Source organism: Parasteatoda tepidariorum, chromosome 7, assembly GCF_043381705.1.
Source record: "Parasteatoda tepidariorum isolate YZ-2023 chromosome 7, CAS_Ptep_4.0, whole genome shotgun sequence".
Taxonomy (NCBI): domain Eukaryota; kingdom Metazoa; phylum Arthropoda; class Arachnida; order Araneae; family Theridiidae; genus Parasteatoda; species Parasteatoda tepidariorum.
This window is the reverse complement of record NC_092210.1, coordinates 21,983,195-21,998,920: the sequence shown is the minus strand read 5'-3', so window position 1 is coordinate 21,998,920 and position 15,726 is coordinate 21,983,195. Positions and strand designations below refer to the sequence as shown.

The following is a 15,726-nucleotide window of genomic DNA, read 5'->3' as shown; positions in this document are numbered from 1 at the left end:
GAAATGTTTGGAGCTAAAGTTAGTCCATAGAAATCGCAGGTATTAGTCTCATACAACAACGCCCCCTATAGTTCGTTGCGATCGCGAATTGAACATACTCCAAAGTTTTCAAAAATGTAGATTTCAGCACATCACATAAAAACATTTTTTTACTGACATTCCCGGTAGCGATTTTCCAATCCAACAGCTTTTAACAACCCGCTTTCCGGTTTGGCATATTTTTTGCTTTTTTTTTTAGCTCAGATAACACATTTTAAAAGAAATGAAAACTTGCATTATATTTGAAACTACAACCAAGCGAAACTTCTCCAAAAAAGAGATCGAGTCGTTAAAGACCTTTGGATTATAAACTAGCTTCCCGGTAACAGAAATCCACTAGCACAGCAGAGAGCGCTGCAGATTATTGCAGCGTCTGCAGATCATTTTTTATCTAAGTGTTCCTTTTAATGTGGAAAAAAAATAGTAGGGATTGCTGAAACTCATCTTTAAAACATCTCCAAACTTGTTTCTAATGATAATTAAAAGGCTGAATTGCAACAAAGAATAGAAATTACAAAAAATTGTTACTTGGTTACAGACTTTACAGTATAGAGATTTAGTACATATTTTTTAAATTATTGCATAAAATTCACCTTAAATTTTAACTACATAAAGTTTTTATGTATAATTTTTAAAGACCTCAGAATTGAAAATTTTGCTTCATATACAATGTTAGATAAAGTTGAATTTTTACAATAATAAACTAATGCCTGACTGCGTCAATTTTTAAAGTCCTCAGAATTGAAAATTTTGCTTCATGTATGTTAGATAAAGTTGAATTTTTACAATAATAAACTAATGCCTGACTGCGTTAAGGGCGCAAACAAATTCGAACATTTGAAGATAGTGCTGCAGATCCACTCCACAAATTCTGTTCCCGGGCCTACATCAAAACCGTGTTGTTTCTCACAAAAAACGCTCTCCTTAGCAATTAAAAAATTTGGCTTATCATTATATTACCCCACTCACTTCATACATAACGATTACGTTAGTTACAAAACAAAACTGTATTTGTCTCGCTTAAAATGCAAGTCCCTTTTGAAACAACAAAACATGAAAATAGTAACGAATACAAATTTAGCAATCCAGCCCTGAAAAGATAAAACTCTGTCCCTGGAATTCTGACATTCGAGATAAAGAGTATATCGAACCGGTTGGTAATACGATCTAGAATTTTCTAAATATTCTTTTTTTCTCTTCGATGCAATCTTGATCTTTCTAATTAAGTATCCATCATTGCAATATTAGCCCCTATGATTGCAATGCTTCTCTTTTTCTTAAGGCGATTTTATTATTTTTCGTTGCTTTCAGATTGGCACGTGTACAAATATGTTCACAAGTCATTAAAATTCACGCAGTAATGAAAATAATTAGTAGGAGCACATTTTAATTCTTAGTATTATAACAGTGTTTTGACATCAAGGTTTGTGGTTAACAATCTATGTATTCAAATCTTAAATACCATATGTTTATATTTTTTGTAGATAAACATTTTTAATAAAAGACAATTAAACAATCGGAATCTGGAATATTTTTGACTCAATATTCAAAGCTTTTTTGTTTACATCACAATGAGAGATCTCTGAAGGCCGAGTTTCAACTGATTATAAATCAGTGTTTTGTTTTGCAACAAAGCATTTTTTATTAAAAAAATATTAATCTTAAAAATTACGTAAACCATCTCTATAATAGTAAGACAGCTTCGAAGAAAAAAAAACATTTAAGAACATCTGGTTGCAAAGGCATTCTTACAAATAACAAAAATTGGAGTTTTTTGAAAACAAGACATTAGGAAATTAAAATTATAAACAAACTTAAGCCACAAATTGCTTCTGACTTTTAACTACAACCTCCTGCTATCTTTCAAGCCTCAACCCTAAGCTACATTAATGGAAAAACAGAGCTATAAGCTAATGCAAAGAACTCGTCGCACTCTTCTACAATCTAAACTAACTTTTCCTCTCACAAATATCTCAACACTACGGAGTGTTCCCTTAATGTTCAGTGCGCAAAAACTAAACGAAACACCCTAAATAACTTTTGATCTAATGATCGGATTTTCACATACTAGAACTCAATCGTAGTGGCTAAAGGAAGTTGCCTCAATATATTATACATTGAATTTTTGAATTAGAATTTTGGATTTTTATACATGGAAATAATAGCGAAAGCTAATTAATTAGTGCAAACGATATTTTAAGTTACGAAATAAGACGCAGGAACGTACTTGCTCTGACATACCTGACATACATAAACATACCTTTTTTTTTTAGACGGATTATGATTCCTGACCCCCAAAATGTAGGAGGTAGACTCAGTCTGTAAAATATGGCCCCAATAGTTTGGTCAGGAGGTCGGCCCAAGCATGGGCCAACTTAATATTAATTTTACTTTTAGCGTATTTCCTCATATCTTAAAAACTTTATAAACGGATGGAGAAAGTTTTAGCACACAATTATAAAATCCGTTTATACAAAGATATTTCAACTAAAAAGTTGGCTTTAAATCACTGTTTATTATGTTTCGTTATTTTACTTAATAATAATCGAAAAATTTTTGAATTGCAAGGTATAAAAATTTTATGTCATTTTAAAGAATGTAATTTTATATGTTAAAATACAAAATTTAAACGAAATCCGTCGAATAATTTCTGAAAAATCAGATTTAAAAAAAAAAAAATCAAATTTAAAAGGAAAAGTCAGATATTTAAAAATCGTATAACCAAGATAATTCAACCGATTTTGTTCAAAATTAGTATTTCGCTATTTGAAAAGACATTTTTTAAAAGACATTTGAAAAGACATTTTTTTGAAAAGGCTATTTGAAAAGACATTTTTTTTTGTGAAAATTCGTATTCCTGGAATGCAAAATTTTTTCGACTATTATTAAATGAAATAATAAAACATAATGAATAATTCTTAAAAATCATTTGTGTTGAATTATCTTTGGATCAATAAAATTTAAAATTGCGCACAAAAAAATTTCGATTCGTTTAAAAATTTCTCAAAATGAGGCTAAATACACGAAAAGTAAAATTAATATTGAAGGATCCGAACTTTTAAACAGCTTTATTGGGACAAAATTTCCAGGTTGAGGCTATTTTGGAAGTCAGAAATCATAATCCTTTTTGTAACCGTCGTTGAACAACCGATCCAATTTTGGGTTTACGACTACTAATGTTGAACTCCGCAGTCTTGCAATTTTGAACCAATCCAGAAGACAAGGAAACTCCTGGATCCCCAGAGGTATTGATTTGTTATGGGAACATAGAGGGCTTTGTGACTACAGCAGATTTAACGTGCATCAGTCACCATTTACTACATGGAGAGTCTTCGGCCGGCAGGGATCGAATCTACGACCTCTTGGGCATGGTTCCAGTGCCCTACCAACCAGGCTATCCTGACCATATCATAATCCTTCGAAAAAATTGTATGTTTATTCAAAGAAAATACGTTTGTGTGACTCATTTCTTAACTTAAAATATCACCTACGCTAATCAATTAGCATATTTGAAATTACCCCCTCGAACCATTAAGATTGAGACATAGTACATGAAAATCTGTTAAATAGACGTGAAGTAATTCCTGGTGTTTCGTTTATTTTTTGAGCATTATAATTTTTAGGACACTTTATATAAAAAAAAATCCTTTTTGCACATCATTATAACTCGGCATTGCGAAAGTTTTCATATTCTGACGAATTATTATTGGACTCAATAAGTGTGAAGCTTCTAGCGAAATGCAAAAACACTATATTCTCATTAGATAAATAAATTTGCATGAAGAATGAGAATGAAAATAATAAGCCCCATTGTCAAATTTTTCATAAGAGCGTTTTTGATGAAACGCTTTACACGCTGAAAAGATTTTTGTACATTGTATTACTATATAATTGACATACCGGAAACTTTTAAAATATCTATTTGAAAACAATACTAATAATAAGTTTTAAGCAAAAAAAAAACAGCTCTTGAAAAAGTGCGGCTTACTCTTTACAGCCTCAATAGCCCAAGCTATTTAATATAATCTCAATCAAACTTTTGTTTTAACTCAATTAAATACTAATTTACAAACCTTGACAACACTCAGTGTTCTTACAAGGATTTTTTTAAATATGCAAGGTGATTAGTACGCAACACCCCGAGTATCGCTAGTTTATTTTTATATTGTAAATTATAGAACTTAAGTTTTCAAAATGCATCTCTTATAGCAGTTTTAAAAAAAGTATCCCGCTTTGTCATCTCATATTTGCGTTGTGATTGCTATAAATGAATTTCAAACAGGATAATTTTTTAATTTTTGATTTTTATACGAGAAATGTTTTGATCTTGAATAATAATCAAAGATTGCAATTTATTAGATTGCAATTAATTTTAGTGCAATTTACTTATTAATTTTGAATTTCCTTTTTGTTTATTTTTCACCTTCAATGACGGCATATGAATATAGAATCTGATATTTGGTAAAATTAAAGAAAAAATAAAATAAAATAAAATAAATAAATAAATAAAATAAAAAATCTTACAAGTACATCAAGTTTCGATTAATTTAAAATCATTCACTTCATTTCTGATTTATTTTACTAGTTGTAATATGTCAAAGTCGTATTTTTCATGAATTAAATTGTTATTTAAGCATAACTTCGAAAAATCAAGATATCGATATACACAATTAAAAAATATTAAAAAAAATCTGAAATTTTCAATAGAAATGCAACTATTTTTCCAAACTAATATAAGTACTTTCAAAATGTATTTTATAAAAAATTAGTACACGTGTAAACGAATAGAAATGCTGATAAAGTATAAATGGTATACAAATATATTTTTTACGTAAAATATTTCAAGTAACGCAAACATTCAAAAAATTTTACTTACACTGCTATAATCATCATGCAAGATTTCAAATTTATTCACAAATAATAATAAAAAATAAAAATATTTGATCAGAATCCTATACACTGATTCTGGAGTAATCGTTTATAACATGCTTATTTGTTTGGTTTACTTTTTCATCTCAATACGTTTCCAACTGCCTATTTCAGCGAAAATGCTTTTATTCCATATACTTCGGGAGAAGCCTCCCTTGCCTAGCGGTATCACCCACCAAACGCTATGTGAAGCGTTGAGGTAGTTGGTTCGAATCCGGCCGTAACCATGGATGCATTCTTCGTGATGTCCTTCTCTGAATTGTTCTATCTGTCCTTCATCTTGACAAATGTTTATAAGCCTAAATTGAACCTGTAAATGTGTGTAATTTCAGTAAAGCAATAAACTTGAGGCGAGGTTGCCACCTTGGTCAACACGGTTCCCATCAGATCACCGAAGTCAAGCATCACTGGTTGCGGTCAGTGTGCGGGTGGGTGACCACTTGGATCAGTCTGCGTAGGGACCGAGGGTGTGCGGTATTGGTCCTCGTTAAACTGTGCTACCGTAAAGTGCTCGACTTCGCGTGCAGGTCGTCGGGCTACCGAAGCGNGATATGTTACATAAGAGCAATATATTATAGAGGTAATTTATTGTGTTTTTGTATGTGAGAGATAATTGTGGCGCTAAATTGTTGATTTTTCTTTTTTCCAAGATTAAGTCTTTTTGTCTTAAAAGAAATCCTCGTTTCAATACAAAGCATTGAAATTTTATTACAAAAAGTATAAGTTGAATTGCTTTTTAGTTTATATATTTTTTTTTTGGAAACTCCTATAGTCTAAAACGTGAAGGTATCGGGTTTGTTTCCAATCATAACTTTACATGCATTTCTTGTGATATGCTAATATAATTCTAATTTGCGCTTTTTTTCTTCTTTAATTTGACATAGACTTACAATCAGCTCCTTGTATTGTAAATACAAGCATCACTGCTGATATTAATCTTTGACTGAAACTGTGGTTAGTTGGAAGAATTATTGTTTCCAATCATAACTTTACATGTATTTCTTGTGATATGCTAATATAATTCTAATTTGTGCTTTTTTTCTTCTTTAATTTGACATAGACTTACAATCAGCTCCTTGTATTGTAAATACAAGCATCACTGCTGATATTAATCTATGACTGAAACTGTGGTTAGTTGGATGAATTATTGTTTCCAGTTACACAAACGCTGGATGGGGCATTACAACGCCAAACACAAACATCTCTACATTTTCAACGTAAAGAAATTAAACGGTATTGTATGCATCAAAAAATGGCAAAATATAAGGAGGAACACAAGACGCCTTCCTCGTCTAACGAAATTAAATCCTTAAGGGTGTTTCTGACTGAGATTCTTATCAATATACTGAATTCAAAATTGTCTATTTAGTATCTTTGCAAATTGGCCACATAATAAAATTTCAAATAAGACTCCTTATAGGTTTATTATCCATTAGAGTCTAGATGACAATAGCTTAAAAGCTTCCAAACAAGAGATCACTGGATCATGACCCAAAATTGCTAGTTATTGCACGATCAATAACTACAAAGATTTTTTATTTTATTATTTTTCTAGCGCTACGTAGGCACGCTTGTGTGCTTATTAAAATACGGCTCTTGTCAAGCTAAGGAGAATATAGCTCAGCTGAGAGAAAGACATTACAAAGATGCATATGGTGGGGATACGAACCGCTACCTTTACGCTACAAAGCGTTTGGCAAAACAGCGAGATCACACAGCTGAGGAGACCTTTTAATTTGGACTAGCACATTCACAAAGGAATAAAAAATTTACTTCTCGAGAAATCACATCAACTTATATGTATGATATGTAAATAAAATTCATTTTTAACCATTGCATATGCATTTAAATTACGTTTTGAGCTGTTTCTCCTCAAACAACTAAATTTTTAAATTTTGGATTTTTCATTTCTTCCATTTTTTAGTAGTATTGAGAATTTAATATTTGTTTAAATTTGTGTTTTAGCCAGTGATGTAATTGTGAGATTGTCGTTTTGGAACAGCAATTTCGTTCCTTTAGAACAAGTTGGTGATAAAGTTGTATAAATTTGGAGCAATAATAAGAAGGTACAGCTATGAATCAGATTTTTAAGGAAAGATAAATATTTTTTTCCAGTAATTCAAGCTAAACTAAAATTTTCATTTTTGGTCCTCTTGCGACAAATTTGTTTTTCAATGCAAGTCTTAAGTAATTTTTTGAAAAAGAAGTTTCCTTTTGAGTCTGTTAGTGCCTCGTTTTCTTAAAAAAATATCCATTTATTTAACATTCCATATTATGTATTACGTAATCGTTACTTTCAGCTGATGCCTTTTTGTTGATTGCACGTCTGATTTTACGAACTCATATCATACCAGCTCAGGCCATGTCCTTGAAAAAGCATTAAACCTTATATTTCATTTCATCGAACTCCTGCTATAATTTCAATGCTACCCTAACCCATTATAGGCCTCAGCCACCCCCCCCCCACTCCAGTTACGATAAGCTTCAATAAAAGGAAAAAACGGGAGAAAAAAAGGAGGAAAAGCAAAGAAAAAAAATAAGACAGAAGAGAAAAACGAGAAAAAATATTCATAATTTACATTAAGAGGGGGAGCTTAAAGTGCATTCTGTATATTAATAGAATTTTAGTCTTAATTCATATTCAAAATTTGCCATCAAAATCCGATGAATTATAATCGAGGAGATTAAAAATGAAGATGAGTTTGGAACCTTTAAAACCCAATTTAACTATCAATTAAAAGCGAAAGGTGTTCAAATTCAATCAAAAACCGCCTGTCACTTTTATCTAATTCTGATCAATAAACTAATAAATAATAATTAAAAAACAAATAAATAAACTAGTTTCAGAAGATTTTATTTTCACTTTTACTATAATTAACCTCGATTACCACTAATCAGGTTTTGATAACACATGTGTCTTTTCATCACATAACACATGTGTCTTTTCATTCAAAAATCAATTTCTGATTTATAGTGTGTACTTTTTATTTTATCATAATTATTAAAAACAAGTATTGAAGGCGACCATATGACAGGTAGGTAGGAAAATTATTTACGTCACACTAAAGCTGTACAATGGATTTTTAGCAACGGTCTGGGAAACATAACTAGGGATGATCCAAAGACATGCCATCACAATTTTGATCCTCTACAGAGGGGATGGCTCATCCACTTTGGTGGCCCGAAGACCTGTGCGCGAAGTTGAGCTCGTCCCGGTAGAATAGTTTAACGAGGGCCGATACCATGCACTCTCGGTCCCTACGCAGGCTGATCAAAGTGGTCACCCACCGCAGGCAGTGATGCTTGATTTCGGTGTTATACTGGGAACCGTGTCTTTACGATCAGTTGTTAATAATTTTGAGAGGCCCTATTCTCAATTTAGACATCTATCTGAAGGGGAAGGACTTTTTCTCCAGATCCCAGTACCTGGGATACTGCTTAGTGGCCCACCATAGAATTTTCTTTTCCAGTTTTTACGAGCACGTATATCGGTGGGTTTTGGCGGAGTCGTGGATCGAACCCCTGTTTCGTCGGACTTGAGTCTGATTCTCTAATTGCTGGGCTACCACGGCCCTGGTAAATATGAAATTTTATATTTGAAAGAAGAAAGTACAGAATGAAAAATATGACTATAAAATAATCTGAAATCAGTCATTTTGTTGAAAAAAATTTATTACAAAATATAATACATCTTTATACAAATATACAACTCTGTAACATTTAAATACTACGATGCTGAATTATAAGCATTCACTTGATCCCTAAGATATCACAGATAATTCGTTTAAATAACATACTTTAAAACTCATTTTCTTTCACAACATTATCAGGCCTATGCTTTGATTATTTGATAAAAAATGTAGGTGATATGTTACATAAGAGCAATATATTATAGAGGTAATTTATTGTGTTTTTGTATGTGAGAGATAATTGTGGCGCTAAATTGTTGATTTTTCTTTTTTCCAAGATTAAGTCTTTTTGTCTTAAAAGAAATCCTCGTTTCAATACAAAGCATTGAAATTTTATTACAAAAAGTATAAGTTGAATTGCTTTTTAGTTTATATATTTTTTTTTTGGAAACTCCTGCAACCTAGTATTTATTTATTTGTTTAGAAGCTTAATTGACAAGAAATTTTTTTCAATGAAATTGTAATACGCTTTCTAACACTTTCTTCTTTCTATATTAATAGCTGTCTTTGTTAATACTATAGTATGTAAAATAAAAACAGTTTATAAAATACTTCAGAATTGAAATTAATTCTATAATTCTCCTTCATCGTGAAATTAACATGATGTACTTAATTGCAAGAAAAATCTTCCATGTAAAATGTTTAAAAATTCATTCAATAATTTTTATAAGTGTAAACTTAAAAATGGTAACTATATTTCAAATTATAGATCATTAAATACCATAAAACTCTGCAAATTTCGACCTTTTTTTCCAAATCTTTTTAAACTATCTGTGTAAAGCTTTTCTGAAGTTTAAATTTTAATGCAAAAAAAAAAACAGAAGTGGGAAATTACGTAATAAGAAGGAAAAAAGCATTTTTTAAAAAAACTTTTCCACATTTTCGCAAAAATCACAATTGAACAACTTCTTAAATAGTTAGTTACATTCTTTTATCAATTCGATTAAACAATTTTTTAATAATCACAAAAATACCATAAGTAAATCTTATTCATAATTTTTTTAACAATCACAAAAATACTATAAACATATCTTACTCGTAGTTTTTTTAAAAAAAAAGATTAAAAAAAATACCACAAACAGATCTTACTCATAATTTTCTTTGTAAATAAACATACAATACATGATGAAATACTTTCACAAACACATGGTAAATGTTTTAAAATGTTTTTCATTATCTAATCAGCATTGTTTCTTATCAAACAAATTTTATTTTTTTACCTTTATAGAGTGTTTTTTTTTTTATGCAAAATAAATCTAAAACAGCATTTTTTATTAAATTTCTGACTTGAACTGAAATCTTTTTAACACAAAAAAACACTGTTCTAATCATTAGAATTTTATGCACAACCAAGTAGCAAGTTCATCTTGTACCAAGTGCAATTGTAATAATTTGATGGGCACATCTTATTTTTAACTCAACTAATAGGCCAGACAAGAATGTTTTAAAAATAGAAAAAAAAATTTCATACATTAGAAATTAAGCAACTCAATTTGGATTTTTCTTTTCTCATCCAAATAGCGTTGTTTAAGTTGGTAATAAAGATGTCTCTTCGAAAAGCAAAATTTTGATCATTTGTAAATTAAAAATAATTTATAATTCTTGAAAGGAAATTTTGCATAAAATTGTATTTAAATTCGAATTTTTTTGAAAATCAAAATGTAAATCAGTTGAAAAAAATTGGTTACTCTAAGGTAGGCTATAAACAGTATTACATTACAAGGTTATTCCCAAGTAGGTAAAAATAGGTTATTCCAAGAAATTTGAGTTCTCTGTTTTACTTTCATAACTTAAATGATTATCTTGGCCTGAATAGCCTGGTTGGCAGGGCGCTGGATTCACGTTTGTGCTAACGGGAGTTCGAATCCAACCGGCCGAAGACTACCCGCGTAGTAAATGGTAACTGGTGCACGTTAAATCTGTTGAGTCACAAAGTACTCTGTGTTTCTTTAACAAATCTGTACCTCCAAGGGTACTGAATTGGAGATTGATCGCTCTCTGGTTCGGGTCAGAATTATGATCTGTGGACGAATGCATGAATGGGTCCACCCAAGAAACGGGTGTGACGTATGTGTGTGGCGGAGGTTGAATTCTTGGCAGTAGATGGCGCCACTGGAAGACAAGAACAATCGCACTCTCTCTGCCTTAATGGCCGATGACAATAACAAATGATTGCCTTGAATCAGTTTTTCTCAAACAATTAAAAATGCATCTAAGTAGTTTAAAAAAACTTATCTTTATATCAAAAATTATATAAAGTGATTTGCTTTTTCATTTTCCGATTGATCTATTAAATGTTTTTTAAAAAAATAGCTTCGATACTCCAGTTATTTGATAAACCGGATTCCATTGTTGTTAATTTAATCAACAAAAATCTATTGTAGTTATGATACAGACGATGAGTTTAAATAAATGTAAAAATAATAATTAAAAATGGTAAAATACATTAATAAATATGAAGATAAAAGCATGTTTAAAAAACCTGAGCTAAAATGATGCTCGACAGTGAAAACAACAAGGTAGAATCACTTCAATGCATTAATTATATACGTATAATTTATTTTAGTTAATTTGAATGTTTAATGTTTTTAAAAATCACTAATTTTTTGAGATTTTCCAAATTACATGAAAAGTATTAAATCTCATGGATAATTCTCAATTTTTACATATTTTTAAGAACTCTATACACAATAATAATACAGAGTACGAACATTTTTTGAATAGAATTTTCCACCCCAAGCATTTTTCATTTTTCTCAAAACTGTGCCGTTTTCTTCATAATGACATTTTGTGTCATGTTCATAATTGGCATACTCTGCTCTGGCGTTTGTTAGGTACTTAAATAACTGCTAGGTCAGCGAAACTTTACCCAATAGTCATGAATAACTCTTACAAAATAGCATATAATTTGTTGAGAACTGTTATTTGATATGACAATGGAACCTTTAAAACCAATTCGACTTTTTCATTCAAAAACAATATCTGCAATCGTTCAACATTTGGCACTCGCCAAAACTCTAGCATCATTTCACTATTATCGAAGTAGTACTTTCAACATCTTGCAATCGCATACAACTCATCATTTTCAACTCTTCATTATGATTCTCGCAGATTTTACTTCTTCAATTTATTTTGTTTCAACATTTGGCACTCGCCAAAACTCGTGCATCTTTTCACTGTTATCGAAGTAGTACTTTCAACATCTTGCAATTGCACACAACTCATCATTTTCAGCTCTTCATTATGATTCTCGCAGATTTCACCTCTTCAATTCATTTTGTTTGCTTTTTTCTTGGGTCTGTGAATGCAGCTTGTTAAATAAAATTGCAGATAAATTTTAACTGTCCGATTTTGAAGTATATGTCAAAAAAACAATTTTTTCCAAAAGTTTGCTTAAAATAATGTTTGTTTTGGATTTGAAAAATTGAGTCATACAAATGATTAAAATTGAAATAACAAGCTTCTTCCAAAAAAGGAACACTTATGTGGATGGTAATGCATTACAAAGATAATAAATTTTTATAGTGATAAACTTTGATAAATACTCATCAAGTGTATATGAGATATAATTTACACTGTAGTCTCTCAAACTCTGTAAAACTTCTTTCGAACTTCTGTAAAAACAAAAACAAGTTTTTAAAAATATTTCATGCACAAATTGTTTATATAAAAGTCAAACATTTAAACACGTTAGAAATACAATGGAAAACAAAGACTAATAATAAAACTATTGTTGAATAAGAGTCATTCTATGAAACTTTTATTCTCAAAATAGTTATGTTTTTTTTTCCATTTATTATTTTATAATTTTTGTAGAAAAACTAATCAACCCAATTTTTTCAACTCTAGTCAAAAAATCATAGAACCATGCTTTTTTTATTTTTTTTTTTATTTAATTCTTATCAAAAAATATTCAACACAATTTTTTTTCAATTCTTGTCAAAAATATTACTCATTTTTTTTTCTCCAATTCTTGGCGAAAAATAATCTAAACGATTTTTCTCAATTCTTGTCGAATAATCTGCAATATTTTATTTTACTGTCGACGGTATTTATAACATTGGTAATAAACATTTGCATGTCGTTTAAGTAATGAAAAATTCAATAAAAATTGATTTTTATTGTATTTCATATATAGTATTTTTTTTTTTTCAATTTGTAAAATTAGCAGAAAAGCCTTTTTATACTCTCCACACAACAGCAAAATTTTTTTATATTGCTAAGAGGCTTATTTCTTATTTTTATTACTTAAAACTTATTGTTCATAAAATGCCATTTTTTTCACATAAAAACTTGAAGATCTGTGATTGTTTTAAATAATACAGTATGCTATTGCTGTTGTTTTTAATGTCACTGGGACAAACCAAGCTCGCTAGCCGTGGCGTTCTGCGAATTAAGTCAAAAAGGAGCACCTTTTGTTTGATCAGAGAGTGCCGCAAGGGTGAAAATACGTCTTAGCTCAGAACCCCACTGATAGATGGCAGCACCGCTCATGCGTGAGGCCACTTCCTCAATTTAGATACAGATCAGAAGAAGGAGAAAATTTTCTCCACAGATTTTACGAGCACATATATCGCATGTACTCGGTGGGTAGAGGATCGAACCCCGTCTCCTCGGAGGCGGAGTCTGATTCCCTAGCCACTGGGCTACCATGGCCTGTAATTATATAGAGTAAAGAACAAATAATGAAAAATTAAAAGAAAAGTATTAGAAAGTAACTGAAACTTACTTCTGATGATGAAAATAATTCGAACTCAGTGTAATTATTGTTCTGATGGAATTTTTAGAGAAGTTGCATCAAGGAATTCGTGTTTACCTAGGTGTTTTAGAGCTCTCTCGATAAATATAGGAACATGATCTAGGATCATTCTCGGTCGGAATATGACTCTATCATATTCCTCACGATCAGGTAACCTCAGTATATATCTATGAAGAAAAACGCTACATTTTATTTCATAATTTTTAGCAAAACCTATGTAATGTGTTCTGCAAGGCAATAAATATAGAGTTAGAATCTTTGTTAGAAATGAAGTTAAAAGAATATTAAACATTTGGGGCTGCAAATTGATTTTTTGAATGATAAAGGAACAAAAAAGCTAGCAAATTACTACTGAGACAGGTGGATTTAAAAAAATCAAAACCTGTTTGATTGCCTAATTAAACAGAAGTGCATATTAAAAAACACCTTCCTGTTTCATCAGGTAATCACACTTATTTTTGGTGTTTTTCATACGACCTTCCTCTCATCTGTTTTGACATGTTTTGATTGCATTCTCGCGTCCACCTCTTTTAAGTATTAATTTACAACCCCAGAAGCTTAAAATAAGTAGAACAACCTGGCTTAATTACATCAACTTAAACAACACTGTTAAAAATTTTGAAAAACTATTCAAACTTGCAACGTTGTATGGTGAAAAATTGAACCATATTCCGTTATTCTCAGAAAGAAAAGGATGTGCACTGGCCTTTTGCCTTAGGCAGTTGTATCATATGAACCAATTCTTCCTTAACTCAAAAAATACTATAATATGGCACATTTTGACATAAAAAGAATGTAAATTTATACCTTACTAAGGTTGCATCAAGTTTGTATGATATTGGGGTTCAGGGTATCAATATATGGTTCAAAGCTTGATCAATTTTTCTGAGAATGTTAAACGAAAGGAATTTTCTGACTCCAAATGGCATAAAGCATTTAGTCATTTTGTTACGTGAGTGATGCTGTTTTACTATGAACCATTTTTCATTAAAATACTTATTTTAAAGATCATAACTTGTGATTTTTAATATAAAGAGTTAGTTCTTTAATTTTCCCTTAGGCTAACATGGGTTTATAAACTTTTAAATATATATTTTTCAATATTGCAAATTTCAATATATTTTTAGTCAATATTTTAGCAATAAAAAGGCTGAACTCGAAAGAAACTAAAGGCTTTAAGATTTGAGATATTTGCCTTTATACATAAAACATGATTCATAATGTTTAAAAATAATCAGTGTCTTTCATTTTACTTTTAAATTATTAAGAGAATTTGAAATCTAAACTATTAATATTTTCACAAGTTAGAAATGTTCTTAATAACTACATAGTCATCTTTATTTCTCTGTTATAATAATAAAATCAATGAAGAAATTCAAAGTAATAAAGAAAATTTTAGACAAAAACTTTTTAATTTGAAAATATTTATTGTAATGCACACTGAATAATTTCAAAGGCAGTATGGCCAAGAATGATTATTATTCTTGGCCTGATATTGTATGGCCAAGAATAATTATTATTCTTGGCCATACAATACCATTCCTTACAACATCCATCTCTAATTTACGATTTCAAGGCTGCTAATGATGCTTAATATTTAATTTTAACATGACCTAGAATATCACACGTGCAAAACAGATGACAAATCATTTTTATTTTTCGGATCACTAGAATGGGATACTTCAACAAATTAAATTTAGGTATAATGAGCAAGTATGTATACAGGTGGTTACATTTAAGTTTAGCCATGTCATTACTTAATTTTTTTGTATGTTTACACAGATATACTCACAATACTCATACTAAAATTTGTATTTATTTACTTTAACTTTTAAGAGCTCCACCAAAAAACAAATATCTGTTTGTCCCACAGTCGACTGATCGTAAATACACAATTCCAGTTGAACACCGAAGTCAGCACCTCGTTAAACTTTTCTACCATTAAGTGCTCGACTGGTAGTCGGCTACCAAAATTGGGGAGCCTTCCCCTCTACAGAGGATCAAAATTGCGATAGCCTCAGGATCAACCTCAGGAATGTTTCCCAGACAGATCGTCGATAGCCTATTGTGCAGCTTTAGTGCAACGTAAATAAAGTACCTACCTTTCTAAAATATCAAGAAATTTGATAGTCATTTTTAAGGTTTGTTTAGTTTATTTAGCGATTTTCAACACGCGTAAAAATGATTAATGCTGGAACTTTATTATCGATTATTTACTTCAATTTAAGGTTTTAAGTTTTAAAAAAATATTAAATTAAAAAATAATTTCACTGTAGTGCTGCAGGTTTAAAAAGTAAATTTAAAGTAGAC

The 15,726-nt window shown here is 30.3% G+C and overlaps 1 protein-coding gene and 1 long non-coding RNA gene across 15 annotated transcripts in view; both read right to left on the bottom strand.

Annotated features, from left to right (window-relative positions):
• The window catches only part of LOC139425995 (uncharacterized), a 35,979-nt gene extending 30,942 nt beyond the window's left edge, over positions 1-5,037 (bottom strand). Inside the window, exon 1 of the long non-coding RNA XR_011637225.1 lies at positions 4,916-5,037. This is a non-coding gene — a long non-coding RNA (uncharacterized lncRNA). The remainder of the gene's footprint in view (positions 1-4,915) is intronic.
• Positions 5,038-11,648: 6,611 nt separating this feature from the next.
• The window catches only part of LOC107451910 (diacylglycerol lipase-beta), a 72,637-nt gene continuing 68,559 nt past the window's right edge, over positions 11,649-15,726 (bottom strand). For all 14 annotated transcript variants that reach the window (XM_071183160.1, XM_071183155.1, XM_071183168.1 and 11 more), the window contains 2 exons: positions 13,387-13,583; positions 11,649-12,271 (listed from right to left, as the gene is read on the bottom strand). In XM_071183160.1, coding sequence (XP_071039261.1) covers positions 13,421-13,583 — 163 coding nt within the window. In that variant the 3' untranslated portion in view covers positions 11,649-12,271; positions 13,387-13,420. The remainder of the gene's footprint in view (positions 12,272-13,386; positions 13,584-15,726) is intronic.